The sequence below is a fragment of the Spermophilus citellus genome (genome assembly GCF_964194105.1).
Source record: "Spermophilus citellus genome assembly, chromosome: 3".
Classification (NCBI taxonomy): Eukaryota; Metazoa; Chordata; class Mammalia; order Rodentia; family Sciuridae; genus Spermophilus; species Spermophilus citellus.
In genome coordinates this window covers 41536886-41553851 of record NC_138184.1, presented here as the reverse complement: position 1 = coordinate 41553851, position 16966 = coordinate 41536886, and the positions used below count along the sequence as shown (strand labels likewise).

At 40.3% G+C, this 16966-nt stretch overlaps 1 protein-coding gene across 8 annotated transcripts in view; it reads left to right on the top strand.

Annotated features, from left to right (window-relative positions):
- The window catches only part of KAT2B (lysine acetyltransferase 2B), a 115546-nt gene that overhangs the window by 29294 nt on the left and 69286 nt on the right, over window positions 1-16966 (top strand). For all 8 annotated transcript variants that reach the window (XR_014020968.1, XR_014020969.1, XM_081285326.1 and 5 more), the window contains exon 2: window positions 3413-3539. Coding sequence is in view for 6 of the 8 variants with exons in the window: in XM_081285326.1 (XP_081141452.1) it covers window positions 3413-3539 (127 nt within the window). In the remaining 2 variants the exon portion in view is untranslated. The remainder of the gene's footprint in view (window positions 1-3412; window positions 3540-16966) is intronic.

The following is a 16966-nucleotide window of genomic DNA, read 5'->3' as shown; positions in this document are numbered from 1 at the left end:
GTCTAGCAGGCCGATGGGATTGTAATGAAGTTAGAGGCTGACGGTTGCTCTGGCAACCATCTTAGATCCAATTGGTTTTAGCTAGCCTACCTGAAGAGGGGCATCAGCCATCCTGTCCTCAAAGATAAGCAAGAGGACTGGGGTTGTGGCTCAGTGGTAGAGTGCTTGCGTGAGGCACTGTGTTCAATCCCTGGCACCACATAAAAATAAACATAAAATAAAGGTATTGTGTTTATCTACAACTAAAAAAAATATTTAAAAAAGAAAAAGGTGCCCTGGCACATGCCCTGTAATCCTATTGGCTCGGGAGGCTGAGGCAGGAGGATCACGAGGTCAAGCCAGCCTCAGCAAAAGCAAGGTGCCTAAGCAATTCTGTGAGATGACCCTATCTCTAAATAAAATACAAAATAGTGTTGAGGATGTGAATCAGGGGTCGAGTGCCCCTGAGTTCTCTCCTGAATACCCGAAAAAAAAAAAAAAAAGATAAGCAAGACTCAGTGGGGGCAGAAATTCAGTTAGGTCATGTAGGCAACATGGAGAAACTAAGGGTAAATGAGGGCTGGTTTTAGTAAGGTTTATTGTGCAGATTCCTGTGGTGCCATCTCTGGGCTGATAAGAATTGTCTGATTAACTTCCTGTCCTTCCTACTTATGTCCTGCTGGTGGGGAAATAGGGGGAAGGCAGAGAGCTATTTTTTGTTATGTATAACCTTTATACCAAAGTGGCATATTCTGCACTCACTTCCCTTGTGCTGGGCATTGAACCCAGGTTTGCTCTACCACGGAGGTGCATCCCCAGTCTTTTTTTAAAAAAAATTGTATTTTAGATGTTGATGGACCTTTATTTTGTTTGTTTATTTATATGTGGTGTTGAGGATAGAACTCAGTGACTCACACATACTAGTCAAGTGCTCTACCACTGAGCCACAACCCCAGCCTTTCGCCCCGTCCCTTTTTATTTTTTATTTTGAGACAGGGTGTCACTAATTTGCCCAGGCTGGTCTTGAACTTGTGATCCTCCTGCCTCAGACTCCCAAATAGCTCAGATTACGGATGTGTACCACCATTCCTGGCAAACCTTCCCTTCTCTTGAAGTTCTCACATGAATGTTCCCCCAAGACCCTTGACTCTGGGACCTTTATAATCTCTGAAGGGGTTTGTGGCTTATTGCAGAGAATTTCAAGTCTGAGCTCAGCTTGGTAAAATAGCAGTAGGGATACGAGTTGGATCCTTCTTGATGCCCTGCCAAAAGAGGGGCACTTGGTATTCACTGGGTCTGTAATTATGGGGCTTGCTGACATAAAGTCCTTCTGGCTGTGCCATATTCATTCTCATCATGTTAAAATGGAAGAAGAGGTCAAGTTGTATTTGCTGATTTCACAAGGTCCACTGGGCCTACTGTAAATAATTCATATTCAAGGAAGATTTTTTTCTTTCCACATTTCAAAACAAAATTTTCATCTTCTACATCGACCCCTCTTACCTTGCCAGTAACTAATTCCTTCTCTCCCTCTCTTCTCCTGTACCACACACACTTCAGACACTGTCTCCATCTTGGGAAATACTATGGATAAGATCAAGGTAGCTGTCACTTAGAAAATTTCTAAAAATTAGGTTTTTTATTAACTTTAGCCACCTGGTACCTGGGGTGAGGGCAAGGAAACAACGTGGAGAGCAAAAACCTCTGAGAGAACCAAAGATTGAACCCAAACACCAATCAAAAATATCTATACACATTGTTTCATAGAATAGTACAGTAGAATGTGAATGTGACAAGTTAAGTGTTCTGGAAATGACATTTAAAAATGTAAAAAGAAAAAAACAAAAGGTTAAATTATCTTTAATGATCTTTTTTATTTAATCCTGTATGTCTAAAATAGTACCATTTCAGTGTGCAATCAATATGAAAATTAATAGCTAGGTGTAATGGTACATGCCTGTTATCTTAGTTTCTCAGCTACTCTGGAGTTTAGAAAGACTAAGGCAAGAGGATTATAAATTCAAGGCCAGCCTGGGCCACTAGTGAGCCTGTATCTTAAAATAAAATAAGCTGGGCCTGATGGCACACATCTGTAATCCCAGCTATTTGGGAGGTTGAGGCAGGAGGATCACAATTCAAGGCTAGCCTCAGCAATTTAGTGAGGCCCTAAGCAATTTAGCAAGACCCTGTCTCAAAATAAAAAGTGGGGGGAAAAAAAAAGGGCTGGGAATGTAACTCAGTGGTAAGGTGCCCCAAATTCAATCCCTAGTACATATATAAATACATACATACAAATATATATAAAAGGCTGGGATATAGCAGTGGTATAGTGTCCCTGGGTTCAATTCCCAGTACTGGAAAAAATGTTTCACATTTTTCTTTCTGCACCACTCTTCAGAAGTAGTATGTATTTTCCATCTACAGTACATTTCAATTTGGACTAGACACATTTCAAGTGCTCAGTAGGCACATATGGCTTAGTGGCTACCATATTGGACACTTTGAAGGCTTTGGCCTAGAATGAATCTATGAGTGTTTCATTATTTGAACAATTTATTTTCTATTTTCCCAGCCACAGAAATGTTTTAATTATTATTATTTTCTTTTTACAAAAAGAGAAGTATGAAAAGTATGTGGACAAAGTTAAAGATTTCTATCAAGTATAACTGAAATAATATCATGTTCTAGTACAGGAACTCTGGGAAGTACACATAGGTAGAAACCTCAGGCTACATGACTACATGATGTCCTCTCCATTTCCACACCTGTTAGCCTGTAAAAAGGTTTGGGGTGCATGGGGCTTCAGCTAGGTGTACCCCATCGCATCTCACTGAGATTACAACTTCTGCAGGTCTGTGAGTTTCTCTTCTGGTCTGTGGAGTCAATTTGGAGCAGGAGCCTTGGAGCCGGCAAAGCTCAGTCTTGCTCAGATCCTAGCTGTGTTTATTGTTATCTGAGGAGTGTGGCTTGTCATTTTGGTTAGTTTTTTTTTTTTTTTTTTTAAGGTGCTAGAGATTGAATCCAAGACCTCACACATGCTAGGCAACTGCTCTACCAGTGAGCCACGTCCCTAGTCCAGCCCTGTTTTATAAAACTTTAGTGAAGGATTCTCTTGGAACTGTGACCCCCTCTAGGGACACTCACTGAGGCAAGGGTGGCACAGTGTGTGGGTCAGCTGTCTGAGCTGCAGCATGTAGATTCCAGCCAGCAACAAAACAAAACAAAACCCAGAATGCCCAAAGCAAATACTCCCTTTGCCTTTTTTATGAGTTTGTTTCTCTTGCCTAGGTAGAAAATGACAAAAGTTGAGGGTGAGTTGTGTGAGAGGTTAGCTGTCATATAACCAGTGTGCATTGTTCTCATGGAAAAAAAAAAAATCAGTCCATGGGTGCCTGTGACGGAATTTTTGTTTCTCTCTTTCTTCTTCTTCTAGGCTGAGGAATCCTGTAAATGTAATGGCTGGAAAAACCCCAACCCCTCTCCCACTCCCCCCAGAGCCGATCTGCAGCAGATCATTGTCAGTCTCACGGAATCCTGCCGGAGTTGTAGCCATGCCCTAGGTGAGTTCCAAAATCTTCTAGGTTTGAAACCAGCAATTTCATTGTTGCCTGACTGTTCCTGATTTTTAATGAATTCTGGGGATTAACCCAACTTGGATGCTGTTTACTTCTATATGAGGCCAACAACAAAAGAGTCTCTCTAGTTTCCTGAGTTGGTTTCATGGGAGAGACAGTCCATGCACTCACTGTTGGCATCGATTCATTATTTGTCTCTTTTCGCCTTTCAGCATGAACTGAGTTGGACTGAAGGATTGCCAGATAACATGAAACACAGCAACTGAGCTATTTAGAATAAATAATGTGTAACATGTCCTGATTCGTTCTGATGGAGGGGCCTGAGGGTCTTTGAGCCTAGGGTGGAAACCTCAACTAACTGGTTATTTGTTGTTATTTTCTGAATCTCTGAACTTTCTTGGAGGGTGCTTCATTTTATCTGCATGTTCCTTTGTTTCTTGTATTTGCCAGTACTTTCTTTATTGGGGTTGCCCTCCATTGTGTTTCTTGAATGTTTACTTGTCTTTTCCTTTTCAACTTTTTTATCCGTTTCTGTAAGATAATCATTGTCAGGGTGGCAAGATAAGGCTTTGCTGCAGTTATTCAACAGGACTGAGATAATCTGGAACTCTGCATCTTAATAGAGTGTCAGGGTAATTCTTCTGGGGAGGAGTGCTGGGAATTGAACCCAGCATTTCTCATATGCTAAGAACACACTATGGTGAGGTACATCCCCAGCTGTAGGATTAAAAAAAAAATTTTTTTAACCATGCAATGTCTTCTGTTATGTATAGTTTTAAAAAATATTTCCTCAATATCTCCACACACAGGCAGACATAAGCATGCTGTTTAACATATTGGAAATTCAAATATAATTCTTGCCTAAAGAAGGGAAAGTTATTCCCCAATTCCTGCTTAACTGAGAGGCCATTTTATCTGCTGACCTCCAAAAACATGGAGATGAACGTGATAGACAGACTGTCCCCTCTGCACCTTCATTTACCACCATTTAATAACCTTTCTTTAGTCCTTGACCAGCAGCACATTTCTTGCCACCAGTCATTAAATGTCCATGAGGGGCTGGGGATGTGGCTCAAGCGGTAGCGCGCTCGCCTGGCATGCGTGCGGCCCGGGTTCGATCCTCAGCACCACATACCAACAAAGATGTTGTGTCCGCCGAGAACTAAAAAATAAATATTAAAAATTCTCTCTCTCTCTCTCCTCTCTTACTCTCTCTTAAAAAAAATTATTAAAAAAAAAAAATTAAATGTCCATGAAGAATTTTATCCACATCTTCTGCTGCAGAAATCTGGACTATATGTGAGGTTTTAATTTGTACTCAGTTGGAGTACAAAAAAATGTGTTGGTGCTTGAGGGGAAATGTCATGGAAAACAAGACACTGGCCATCCTCAAAAATGAATTTGGCTCAGATTTCCTTGCGAATGATCTTTCTGAAGATGGTGTTGTCGCCAGACTGGGTGACCTGAGCCTTGGTGATCTCATCCTTCTCATGCTGCTAAAAACTGCTTTGACACTGTATTTTGTTTGAGTTGGTAACGTTTGCAGTTGTGGGGGATTGAACCCCACTCCTCACATATGCCAGGCACTGTTCTACTGCTGCAGTGGTACACCCCCAGCCCAAGTAGAAAAAAAAAATAATGGGCACTTAGATTATTCTGGTTATTTAAATTCCAGTTTGCAGAGGATCCTGGGACATTATTATTATTGTTTTCTATCTTCAGTTATCCATTCTCCCAAGTAATGTAAGTCCAGCTTCCTGTTCAGTATTACAAGGACATAGCTCTGGGCAGAACTTGTACACTAAGGTCCTTGCTCCTTCCATCTGGCTATTTATAAGTAGGTAGCTTCTTTTGTCATCCTCATTATCTGAAGAGCTTCCTGCTGATCTAAATGGTGCAGTGCCAGCCCCCAAGGAGAGCATGGTGTCAGGTTGAGTCTGAGGTTTTATGTTGTCTTCAGTTGAAGTGTATTTCAATATTTGTAGAGCAAAAAAGTAGGTAGCTTGATCTTCTCAGGAAGTCATGGCACTGGGGTAACTCCTGGAGAAGGAGATAGAACATAGAGCTCACAAAAGAAATTAAACACTAATAATCACATCATTGTGTTGATTGTGCTGCTGTCAAAATGTAAGCCATGATTTCTTTTTTAAAATCTCCCTTTCTCTCTCCCTCTCCCTCTGTCCTTCTCTCTCTTCCCGCTTTCCTCCCTACCTTTTTTTCCATAGAGTCTTGCTGTGTTGCCCAGGCTGGCCTCAAACTCCTGGGTTTAAGCAATCCTCCTGCCTCAGCCTCCTACCTCCTTTGCCCCCCAGTAGCTCTAGTCCCAGCTCTAAACTGTTTGGTCCTAGCTGTAATTTTTTTTTTTTTTTTAAAGTAGCAAGTATGAAAGGAAGACCTAAAAGTTTTAGAACTGTCTTATGATTTACCGTTTTTACAATCTGTCCATGAATGAATGATATTTGGTATCATCTCAGGAAATATGATGCAATAAAAAAAAAACTGGGCTCAAGAAATCCTTAAGCCCTGAGCTTGAACTGTATTTGCTATTGATTGGGAAATCCTATTATCTCCCATCAATTAACATTTAAAAACAAGATCTTCTTTTCTTTTGTAGCTGAGCAGATTGTCTCCCTTCTGTGCTTTGTAAACACACATGAATGCCGGAAGGCAGAAACAGTGTGTCACAAAAAAACAGCCAACTTTGTTTCCTTTTATATTCTTAACAAGCTTTGAAAACAAATGTCCGGTATTTGCCAATATATAATCAAGAAAAGAATTAAAAAAAATTAAAAGATACATGTCCTTTGACTTGGCAAGTCCGTGCTTGAAATTTAACCTACATATAGATTAAGATGTGCCCTCAATGGGGCTGGGGATGTGGCTCAAGAGGCAGTGCACTCGCCGGGCATGCATGCGGCCCGGGTTCGATCCTCAGCACCACATACAAACAAAGATGTTGTGTCCGCCGAAAACTAAACAATAAATATTAAAAAAAGATGTGCCCTCAAAGTAAGTGAAAAGCAGTTATTGCTTTATTTATGGTATTAAAATGCTATGAATAACCTAAATATCCCACCATAGAAGATAATTGGTTGCATTTTGGAAATCGATATTATAAAATTTAATATGGGGAATTTTTTTTTTAAAAGTATTTTCCAACGTGGAAAGATGTTCTTATTATTAGCAAAAATTCGGGCCATGGGGCTTGGGGAATAGCTCACTAGTAAAGGGCTTTCCAGCATAGGCAAGGCTTTGGATTGCTTTCCTCAGCACCATAGACAAAACAAACAGCAAACAAAACAAGTCGTAAAGCAGTCTGATTAGAGGTTTCATAATCTAAGACAAAATTATAGGATATTCCAGCCTGAGTTAAACTTCTGGCTGTTCAACCAATAGCTCTGAGAAAGGGCGCATTACTTAATCTGCCTGGATCTCAGTATTTTCAGTGTGAAATGGGTTAATAATCATACTTACCTCAGAGGATCAATTTGTGGATTAAATGATGTAAATCTTTTACATATTTTTTGCTTCTAGGGATTGAACCCAGGGACACTTAACCATTGGACCATGTCCCCAGCCCTTTTTGAGACAGGATCTCACCAAGTTGCTTAGAGCCTTGCTAAGATTGCTGAGGCTGTCCTTGAATTTGCCATCCTCTTGCTTCGGCCCCCTGAGTCACGGGGATTATAGGCATGTGCCACTGTACCTGGCCACATGTAAAACTTTTAGAAGAGTACCTGGCACACAAATATATGATTATTAGTTACTATTGTCCAGTAGTAACATTGCAACACTATGGGGGGGAGGGTTCTTTTACTTCAAACAGCAGATGTAAGCATTGTCTAGTTTAAATAAGAAAAGAGTTTCTTTTTTGGTACCAGGGATTGAACCCAGGGGCACTTAACTACTGAGCCACATCCCCAGCCCTTTTTTATATTTTATTTGGAGACAGGTCTCAGTGAGTTGCTTAGGGCCTTGTTAAGTTGCTGGGGCTGGCTTTGAACACAATCTTTCTACCTTGGCCTCCCAAATTGCTGGTATTACCAACATGTGCCACTGTGCCTGGCTAGCAAGTGGTTTTTGTAAGAAGGGTAGTTACTGGAAGCTCTCAGAAGCCAAAAACAATAGGCAAATCAGTTTCTGTTTGGTTAAGGGAGAGTGCCTGTCATATGCCCAACTAGAATCCCTCAGAATTAACTACAGAATTAACTACCCTCAGAATTAACTACATGGAAGGTGGTCCTTTCCCAAATTGCAGGGTGCTTCTTCAAGAATAGTACTGATTTCTTCATGAGGATAATCTTATTAGTTTAGAAAATAGAGCATTTTAAAGGAAATGTTGAGCTTTTAATTTTTTAAAAAAATTTTAGTTTAATTTTATTTTATTTTTAGTGTACCACTGCACCCGGTTTTATATAGTATTTTGACAATTATTTTCATCCCAGCATCTGTGTCCTGCCATAATTTGATACTCCTCTGTGTCTGGTGGACAGAAAACACAGGAGTGAGAGAGTCTGATCTAGTGGAAAGGAATTTCAATTGGCAGTTAAGAAATAAGAATTTGGGGCCTGACCCCACAGTTTGCCATATCACTTCACCTTTTTGCAATTTAGTATCATCTACAGAATGAAATGGTTGATCAAGATTTGCTTGTATAATACAATACCCTGTAACTACCCGGGGTTAATAATTGTCATCTGTAGAATAGACTACTGGCGTTACAGCCTATTCTACCTTATTCTCTGAAATTATTTGATATTTTCAGGTAGACACATTCAGTTTACAAAAATTTGACAAAGCACTTCTAACAAAGCATTTCAATTGAGTCCAATGTTTCTCCTCATTTTAATATTAATAAAAATTCCAAGCTGGGAACAGTGGTGCATTCCTGTAATCCTAGTGATTTGGGAGGCTGAGGCAGGAGGATTCCAAGTTTGAAGTCAGCTCTAGCAACTTAGGAAGATGCTGTCTTTAAAAAAAAAAAAAAAAAAAAAAAAAGACTGGGGATGTGGCTCAGTGGTAAAGTGCCTTGGGTTCAGTCTTCAATACCAAAAATCCAACTGATTGACCAACCAGCCATCTAACTAACCAACAAAACCCTCCTTATTTGGCATTGCTTATTTAAAAAGTAACCTGTTTTTATGACCAAGAAAGCAGGAAACAAACCATGTGATCAAAATACCATTGGAATTTCTGTTGTTATTTTTGGATTCCATTGTAATGAACTGAACCAGAACAAACTGGTGATTAAATTCAACCAGTGATAATTTTTAAAGGTTTTTTTATTCCCTCACAGTGCTGGGATGGAACCTGGGGCCTTTTAAGTACCAGGCAAATGCTTACCACTGAGCTACTCCCTCCTAAATTTTATACAGCTTTTATGTATAACTTTTTCTACTTTTTTTTTTTTTTTGGCACCTGCAATTGAACCCTAGGGCCCTTAATCACTGAGCCATGTCCCCAGCCCCCCTCCTTTTTTCTTTTCTTTTTTTTTTCTTTTAGAGACAGGGCCTTGCTAAGTCCTTAGGGCCTCACTAAGTTGCTGAGATTCGTCTTGAACTTGGAATCCTCCCTCCTCATCCTGTGGAGTGGCTGGGATTACTAGTGTGCACCACTGTATCTGGCTTCTGTAGAACTCTTTTTCTTTTTTCAGAGCTATTACCTTCATTGTGGGAATTAACCCTTGTTATTATAGTTATCTCTTTTATTTTCTGCTTGTTTACAGTTATAACTTTCTATGGAAAGTAAGGAACTAGCTCTAATGATTAAACACGTATCTTATTTCTTCTGCAATAAAAGAGAATGCCAGTATTTTACTCACGGACTATTTCAAATATTTACGTGATTTAAGAAGATTATTTGGCTCAACACATTTTTTTTTCTTTTCTTGGGGAGTGGGGGGAGTACAACTGGGATTGAATCCAAGACACTGTACCACTGAACTACATCCCCAGCTCTTTTTACTTTTTGTTTTGAGACTGGGTCTTGCTAAATTGTCCAGGCTGACCTCAAACTTGTGATCCTTCTACTTCAACCTTGCTTCTCTTGCCTCAGAGTTGCTGGCATTGCAGGCATGAGCCCCACCACATCCCACAACTCAACGCTTTTTCTTTGGCCACACCACATTTGCGTAGACCTCCAGCCCTTGATCCCTCTCAGTTCCCGTTTATACATGTGTGGTGCTGATGACAAATGGCATACCTCTGGGGCTCAGCTGGCACACTGACAGAGCTACCTGAAGGAAGTCGGCATTTTCCTCTTGGCTAAGTGTCCTCTGTTGGCTAATGCAGACTTGCAGATGCAGGTTTGTAACCTCATGGGGAGTTGTGGGAACAGAACAGCAGGATCTAAGGGCAGAACATGGAGAACATTGTCCTACTCACCTGATAGCTTACTTCTCTCTTCCTCTGGCTATGTAGTCCTGGTTTAGTCTCCCTCCAAAATCCCTTCAGCATTTCCTGAATTCAGCCTTTTCCTTATGATTCCTTGGCCCTGTCTGCTGCAGCTCCTGTTGTTCTTATTTCTATTCCTGCACACCCAGCATTCCTAGGAAGAAGTGATTGAATTTGGTCACACTCTCCTGTTTACGGCTCTGGGTTGCCTATTATCCTCAGAGTGGAGTTCAGCAGATACTTCATGTTTCCATACCTTCCAGGCCTTTCTGCATTGCGTTTTGGCTCCCAGGCTTGTGGGTTCTTTAAACTTTCCCTGTCTGTGTTTTGGACCTGGAGGCTCACATGCCCTGTAATTCCTTTCTTTTGTTTTTGGTCAGGGAATCCCCTTTTTCTCCAAGGCTTGACTCTCTAGGTCTTTGTAGAGGGAACAAGGTCCTCGGAGCTGTTGTAATGTTTCGTGTTATGTAATTATAATTGTAGTTAAGGGCCGACTTTTATAATCAGCTTATATTTAATACATTTGACGTAATTTGGTTTATTCCCTTTATTGATAAGTCATTGAAGTCACTGTACTGAAAAGGGGGCACTGGTTGCATTTATTGCAGACAAGCTTTCTTGGTGCATCATCTGTACTTGCCCTGTCTGACAGAGTAGCTGCAAGGCCATTTGTGGCTTACTTGGATTGTGATTAGTGAATCGAAATGAGCTTCAAGTGTAAAATGCACACCGATTTGGAAGATAAGTATGGAAAAAAAAAGGTGGAAAATAGTAATATTAATAACGTTTTTACCTGACAGAATGATAACACATTAGTAAAGTACATTTTTTATTGATTTCTTTTGATGTGTGTGTGTGTGTGTGTGTGTGTGTGTGTGTGTGTGTGTGTGTGTGTGTTTGCATGTTGGGGATTGACCCCAGGGATTTATGTATGCTAAGCAAATGAAATGCTCTGCCACTGAGCTATCCCCCAAGGTCTTTTTTTTTTTTTTTTTTTTTGGTACTGGAGATTGAACTCAGGGGCACTCGACCACTGAGCCACATCCCCAGCCCTATTTTGTTATTTTATTTAGAAACAGGGTCTCATTGAGTTGCTTAGTGCCTCGATGTTGTTAAGGTTGGCTTTGAACTCGTGATCCTCCTGCCTCAGCCTACTGAGCCGCTGGGATTACAGATGTACACCACAACACCTGGCCCCCAAGTTTTTCTTTTAGCTTTTTTTTCGTAGCTAGTGGGATATTTAAACTTCTAGATGTGGCTCTCATTATATTTCTGTTGGATTTCTGTTCTTACTTTTAGATTGTTCTTTTTTCCATTCCATATCTATGATTTCAAAAATGAAACAGTTTTTTTTTTTTTTTTGGTACCAGGAAATGAATCCAGGGGGTGCTTAACAATGGAGCCACATCCCTACCCCTTTTTAGAATTTTTAAACAGAGTATCGCTAAATCGCTTAGGGCCTTGCCAAGTTGCTGGGGATGACTTTGAACTTGCGATCCTTCTGCCTCAGCCTCCCTGGTTGCTGGGATTACAGGCATGCACTCTGCCCAGCGAGGAAACACTTTTAATTGATTAGCCTTTTGCAGTTCATTCAGTAGGTTTATTGTAGTCATTAATTTTACCTCTTCTAGCCTTGATCCCATGTTCCCATGAACAAAACATGTTTTTGACCAGCTTTCAAATCCTGTAGACAGGATGCCATTTGCTTCTGGTCCAAAGAAGCGGGGACATGTTAGTTTCCTGCTCAGCTGCTGCCCATGCACAATGCAGGGCATGTGAGGACTGGCAGGGTGTCCTCATGAGAAGTGCAGGTCAGTGATACATGGAGCCAGAGCTTAGTAAGGGTCATAGCACACAGTGACAGTGTGCTTCCTGTTCTCAGCAAGGCAACAGCTGCACTGTGATTCTTGGCAGCAGACACATGATGGGTCACCCTGTGGTACCCTTGGTGTGGTACCCTTGGTGTTTGCAAGTCTAACATAGTACAAAGATGGGCCAACATGCACCCTCCTGGAGAGATGTAAACTAAGCAAAACCTCCTCCATTCCTCTGATTTACACCTTCCCTTCCCTTCTTCTGGCCCTCCACATATAAGGGACACTGGGGGAACTGAGTCCTGCTGGGAGGAATGAGCCTTTCCCATAAGTCATGGATTGGCCAGTTCTTGAGTAATTATACTGATGATTTGTAACAGGCTCTTAGAAGGCCATTTGAAATAAAAGCTGGATTATCAAATTCAGATGGAATAAAGATTTTTGAAAACATTTTTATTTGAAAATAATTGGAAGCTTACATAATAATTACAAGGATAGAAATGAAGAATTTCCCATATATCCTTTCCATAGATTTAGCTATTGGTAACATTTTATCCAGTTTGCTCTGCTGTTGGTTCTTATTTACATGCAGATATAACACAATATAATAGCTTTCCCTATATTATATAAGTTGCATATATACCATAGCCCTTTTCCTCTCAATATTTTAATGTGTTTTCTAGAATTAAAGGTATTATTTTATATAACATCAGTTCCGTTACCAATTGTGGTAATTTTAACAATAATGTAATGCTTGTGTCTAATTTATGGCTTGTATTCTAATTTTATCAGTTGATCCAAAAATGTCCTTCATATTTTTTTTTCTGTATCAAACATCCAGTCTAGAATTACATATGTATTTAGTTGTCATGTGTCTATATTCTTTAATCTGGAATCGTTTCTCAGCTTTAATTTTTTAATTTTTTTAAAATTTTGTGATGTTGACATTTTCATGGAGAAACGTTTTTTAAAAAACTCATTAAAATGCTAGGTGAAATTCATTTTTGTTATCTTTTGGTTAGTAGGAAAATTGTTTGCAGGGCCTTAAATGCCAAACATAGATTTTTGACTTTCTACAAAATTAAAAGTTTGTATCCAGCCAAACCAAATCAATGAAACGCAGATCTCAACAAAATCCATAAGCGTTTGCAATGAATAGAACAGACCAAAGGTTAGTACCAAAAGTTCTTTTTAAGGCAATAATAAAAAGAGCAGCATACTAAAAAGACCAAACCCAGGATCTGGACAGTGCTCAGGAGAACAAATAATAATAGCCTATAATATAAAAAACTCCTAGGCCATTCCAGGGAATGCAGATCAAAGCTTGGGGGCCTTCATTAATTTTCAAAAGATTGATTAAATTATTGGTAGGGATTCTCCGCTGCAGGCAAGAGTGTAGGGGAAGGATTATTCTCTAATCTTGCTGAGACAGTGTACATCAATGCAAACTTTATGAGGGAGTATTAAATTAGGAAGCATACGTCAAAGCTTAAAATAGCAGTGACCTCCGAGTCATGACTTCAGTCTCGGGTTAATTGTGAGGGAATTGTGCATTGTAGTTGAGAGATTTTTATGATAGTTCCCCCCGACACCTCTCCCTGGTACTAGGGATCCAACTCAGAGCTTTGTTTGTGCTAGGCAAGCTCTACCACTGAGCTATATCCCCAGCTCTTTTTATTTTATTTTATTTTACTCATTCACTTCTAAAAGGAGGGAAGACTTGTTTTGGCTCATGGTTTCAGAGATTTCAGGGCATGGTCACTTGGTTCCATTGTTTCCAGGACCAGTGGTGAGGTTCACCATGGCAGAACAAAAGTGCTCACCTCATGGAGGCCAGAAAGCAAAGAGAAAATTCTTTTTATTTTATTTTGGAACTGGGTCTTGCTAAATTGCCCAGGGTGACCTTGAACTTGTGATCCTCCTGCCTTGGCCTACTGAGATGCTGGGATTATGTCGAGACTGGGATTATAGCCCAGAGGCTGTGCCACCATGCCCAGGAAGGGCATGTCTTTTTAAGAAAGCATGCATTTTAGTGCTAGGTTACAGCTCAGTGGTAGAGCACTTGCCTAGCATACATGAGGTCCTATATTTGATTCCTAGCACCACAAAACAAAACAACAACGAAACATGCTTTTTAGATAGTGGAAGAGTACCTACTTGTATCAAAAATGCTTAAGATTAAAGAAATGTTTCTTTTAATAAGGACCGACCCTTTTTTGGTTTAATGTGAGTTGATTTTCAGTATAGTAAATCGTTCAGTTTTACAGTTAGAAGGAGGTACATCTGGGTGTTGGCCCAGGACTGGGTTGAGTACAGTAATAAGTTCAACAAGTCTGATGTTGGTCAACAGCCCCAAAGGGTGAGGAGTAGTCTTTGAATTTGGTAGAGATGGGATTGTTTGAGGGAAAAATGCTATTTAGAGACTACCCTGGAACCAGGAAGAACAGGGTGTGAGGGCTATTTTCTCAGTGGAAGTTTGAGATCCCAGTGGCTACAAAGGCAGTAAGGGGAAATGCTGAATGACTTTGAGAGAAGGTGAGGAAGCTCAGCTGAATCTGGTGGCTGACTGTGTGTGGAGGATAAAGGACACTGGAGGAGTAAATCACCGGCTTCTCAGCAGAAGTGTAACTGGCTGGAAGGAGCTGTCATTTTATTTATTTATTTATTTATTTATTTATTTATTTATTTATTTATTTATTTATTTATTTTTATTGGTTGTTCACAACATTACAAAGCTCTTGATATATCATATTTCATACATTAGATTGAAGTGGGTTATGAACCCCCAATTTTACCCCAAATGCAGATTGCAGAATCACGTCGGTTACACATCCACAATTTTACATAATGCCCTATTAGTAATTGTTGTATTCTGCTACCTTTCCTATCCCCTACTATCCCCCCTCCCCTCCCCTCCCATCTTCTCTCTCTACCCCATCTACTGTAATACATTTCTCTCCTTGTTTATTTTCCCATTCCCCTCACAACCTCTTATATGTAATTTTGTATAGCAATGAGGGTCTCCCTTCATTTCCATGCAATTTCCCTTTTCTCTCCCTTTCCCTCCCATCTCATGTCTCTGTTTAATGTTAATCTTTTCTTCCTACTCTTCCTCCCTGCTGTGTTCATAGTTGCTCTCATTATATCAAAGAAGACATTTGGTATTTGTTTTTTAGGGATTGGCTAGCTTCACTAAGCATAATCTGCTCTAGTGCCATCCATTTCCCTGCAAATTCTATGATTTTGTCATTTTTTATTGCTGCATAGTACTCCATTGTGTATAGATGCCACTTTTTTTTTATCCATTCATCTATTGAAGGGCATCTGGGTTGGTTCCACAGTCTAGCTATTGTGAATTGTGCTGCTATGAACATCGATGTGGCAGTATCCCTGTAGCATGCTCTTTTAAGGTCTTCAGGGAATAGTCCGAGAAGGGCAATAGCTATAGGTTTAATGCAATGCCAATCAAAATCCCAACGGCATTTCTTGTAGAAATAGATAAAGCAATCATGAAATTCATATGGAAAAATAAAAGACCCAGAATAGCAAAAGCAATTCTAAGCAGGAAGTGTGAATCAGGCGGTATAGCGATACCAGATTTCAAACTATATTACAGAGCAATAGTGACAAAAACAGCATGGTACTGGTACCAAAACAGGCGGGTGGACCAATGGTATAGAATAGAGGACACAGAGACTAATCCACAAAGTTACAACTATCTTATATTTGATAAAGGGGCTAAAAGCATGCAATGGAGGAAGGATAGCATCTTCAACAAATGGTGTTGGGAAAATTGGAAATCCATTTGCATCAAAATGAAACTGAATCCCTTTCTCTCACCATGCACAAAAGTTAACTCAAAATGGATCAAGGAGCTTGATATCAAATCAGAGACTCTGCGTCTGATAGAAGAAAAAGTTGGCTCCGATCTACATATTGTGGGGTCGGGCTCCAAATTCCTCAATAGGACACCCATAGCACAAGAGTTAATAACAAGAATCAACAAATGGGACTTACTCAAACTAAAAAGTTTTTTCTCAGCAAGAGAAACAATAAGAGAGGTAAATAGGGAGCCTACATCCTGGGAACAAATTTTTACTCCTCACACTTCAGATAGGGCCCTAATATCCAGAGTATACAAAGAACTCAAAAAATTAGACAATAAGATAACAAATAACCCAATCAACAAATGGGCCAAGGATCTGAACAGACACTTCTCAGAGGAGGATATACAATCAATCAACAAGTACATGAAAAAATGCTCACCATCTCTAGCAGTCAGAGAAATGCAAATCAAAACCACCCTAAGATACCATCTCACTCCAGTAAGATTGGCAGTCACTATGAAGTCAAACAACAACAAGTGCTGGCGAGGATGTGGGGAAAAGGGTACACTTGTACATTGCTGGTGGGACTGCAAATTGGTGCGGCCAATTTGGAAAGCAGTTTGGAGATTCCTGGGAAAGCTGGGAATGGAACCACCATTTGACCCTGCTATTGCCCTTCTAGGAGCTGTCATTTTGAGAGTGTTGTGAGGAGATGGGTCTCAGAGTCTGGTTTGCTATGATGATGATGATGGTGGTGGTAGTATGTGTATGTATTGTTGTAATGATGAGGCTCTAGGTGGCTTTTTGGGGAAGACTGGTGTTTGAGAAGAGTTTTGCTGGTGATGTGGATTTGGTGAGAACCAAAGCTGAGGATCGGATGCTTAGAAACTGAGTTGGGTGAGGACTGAAAAGGAGCCTTGGTCAAAAGGGGTCCATCAGTGGCCTCCTTGGAGAGGGGAGCATTAGAGAGTCTGAGAACTCTATGCAGCTGGACAACGAAGTATACTAGAGCACAGTTACAGTTGTCCTTGTGTGACTTTTTAGTTATACTCCAGCTCTTTTTATTTTGAGGCAGGGTCTTGCTGAATTGCTGAGACTGTCCTTGAATTTGCAGTCCTCCCTCAGCCTCCCAAGTTGCTGGGATTGCAGGTTCTCACCACTGTGCCTAGCTTACTTGTGTGACCTTCTTTTCAAGAGAAGCTACTCTTTCGTTGTAACGTGTCCAGGCTTTCTTTTGCCACTTTCCAAGCCATTTGTCCACAGCTTCTATCTTCATCTATTAGTCCCCTACCCTATTATTGTAGGATGCGTAACCCATCTCACTCATTATCCTTCTCCTGCCTCAGCATTCCCCTTTCCACCCCACATCTACCTTTCCT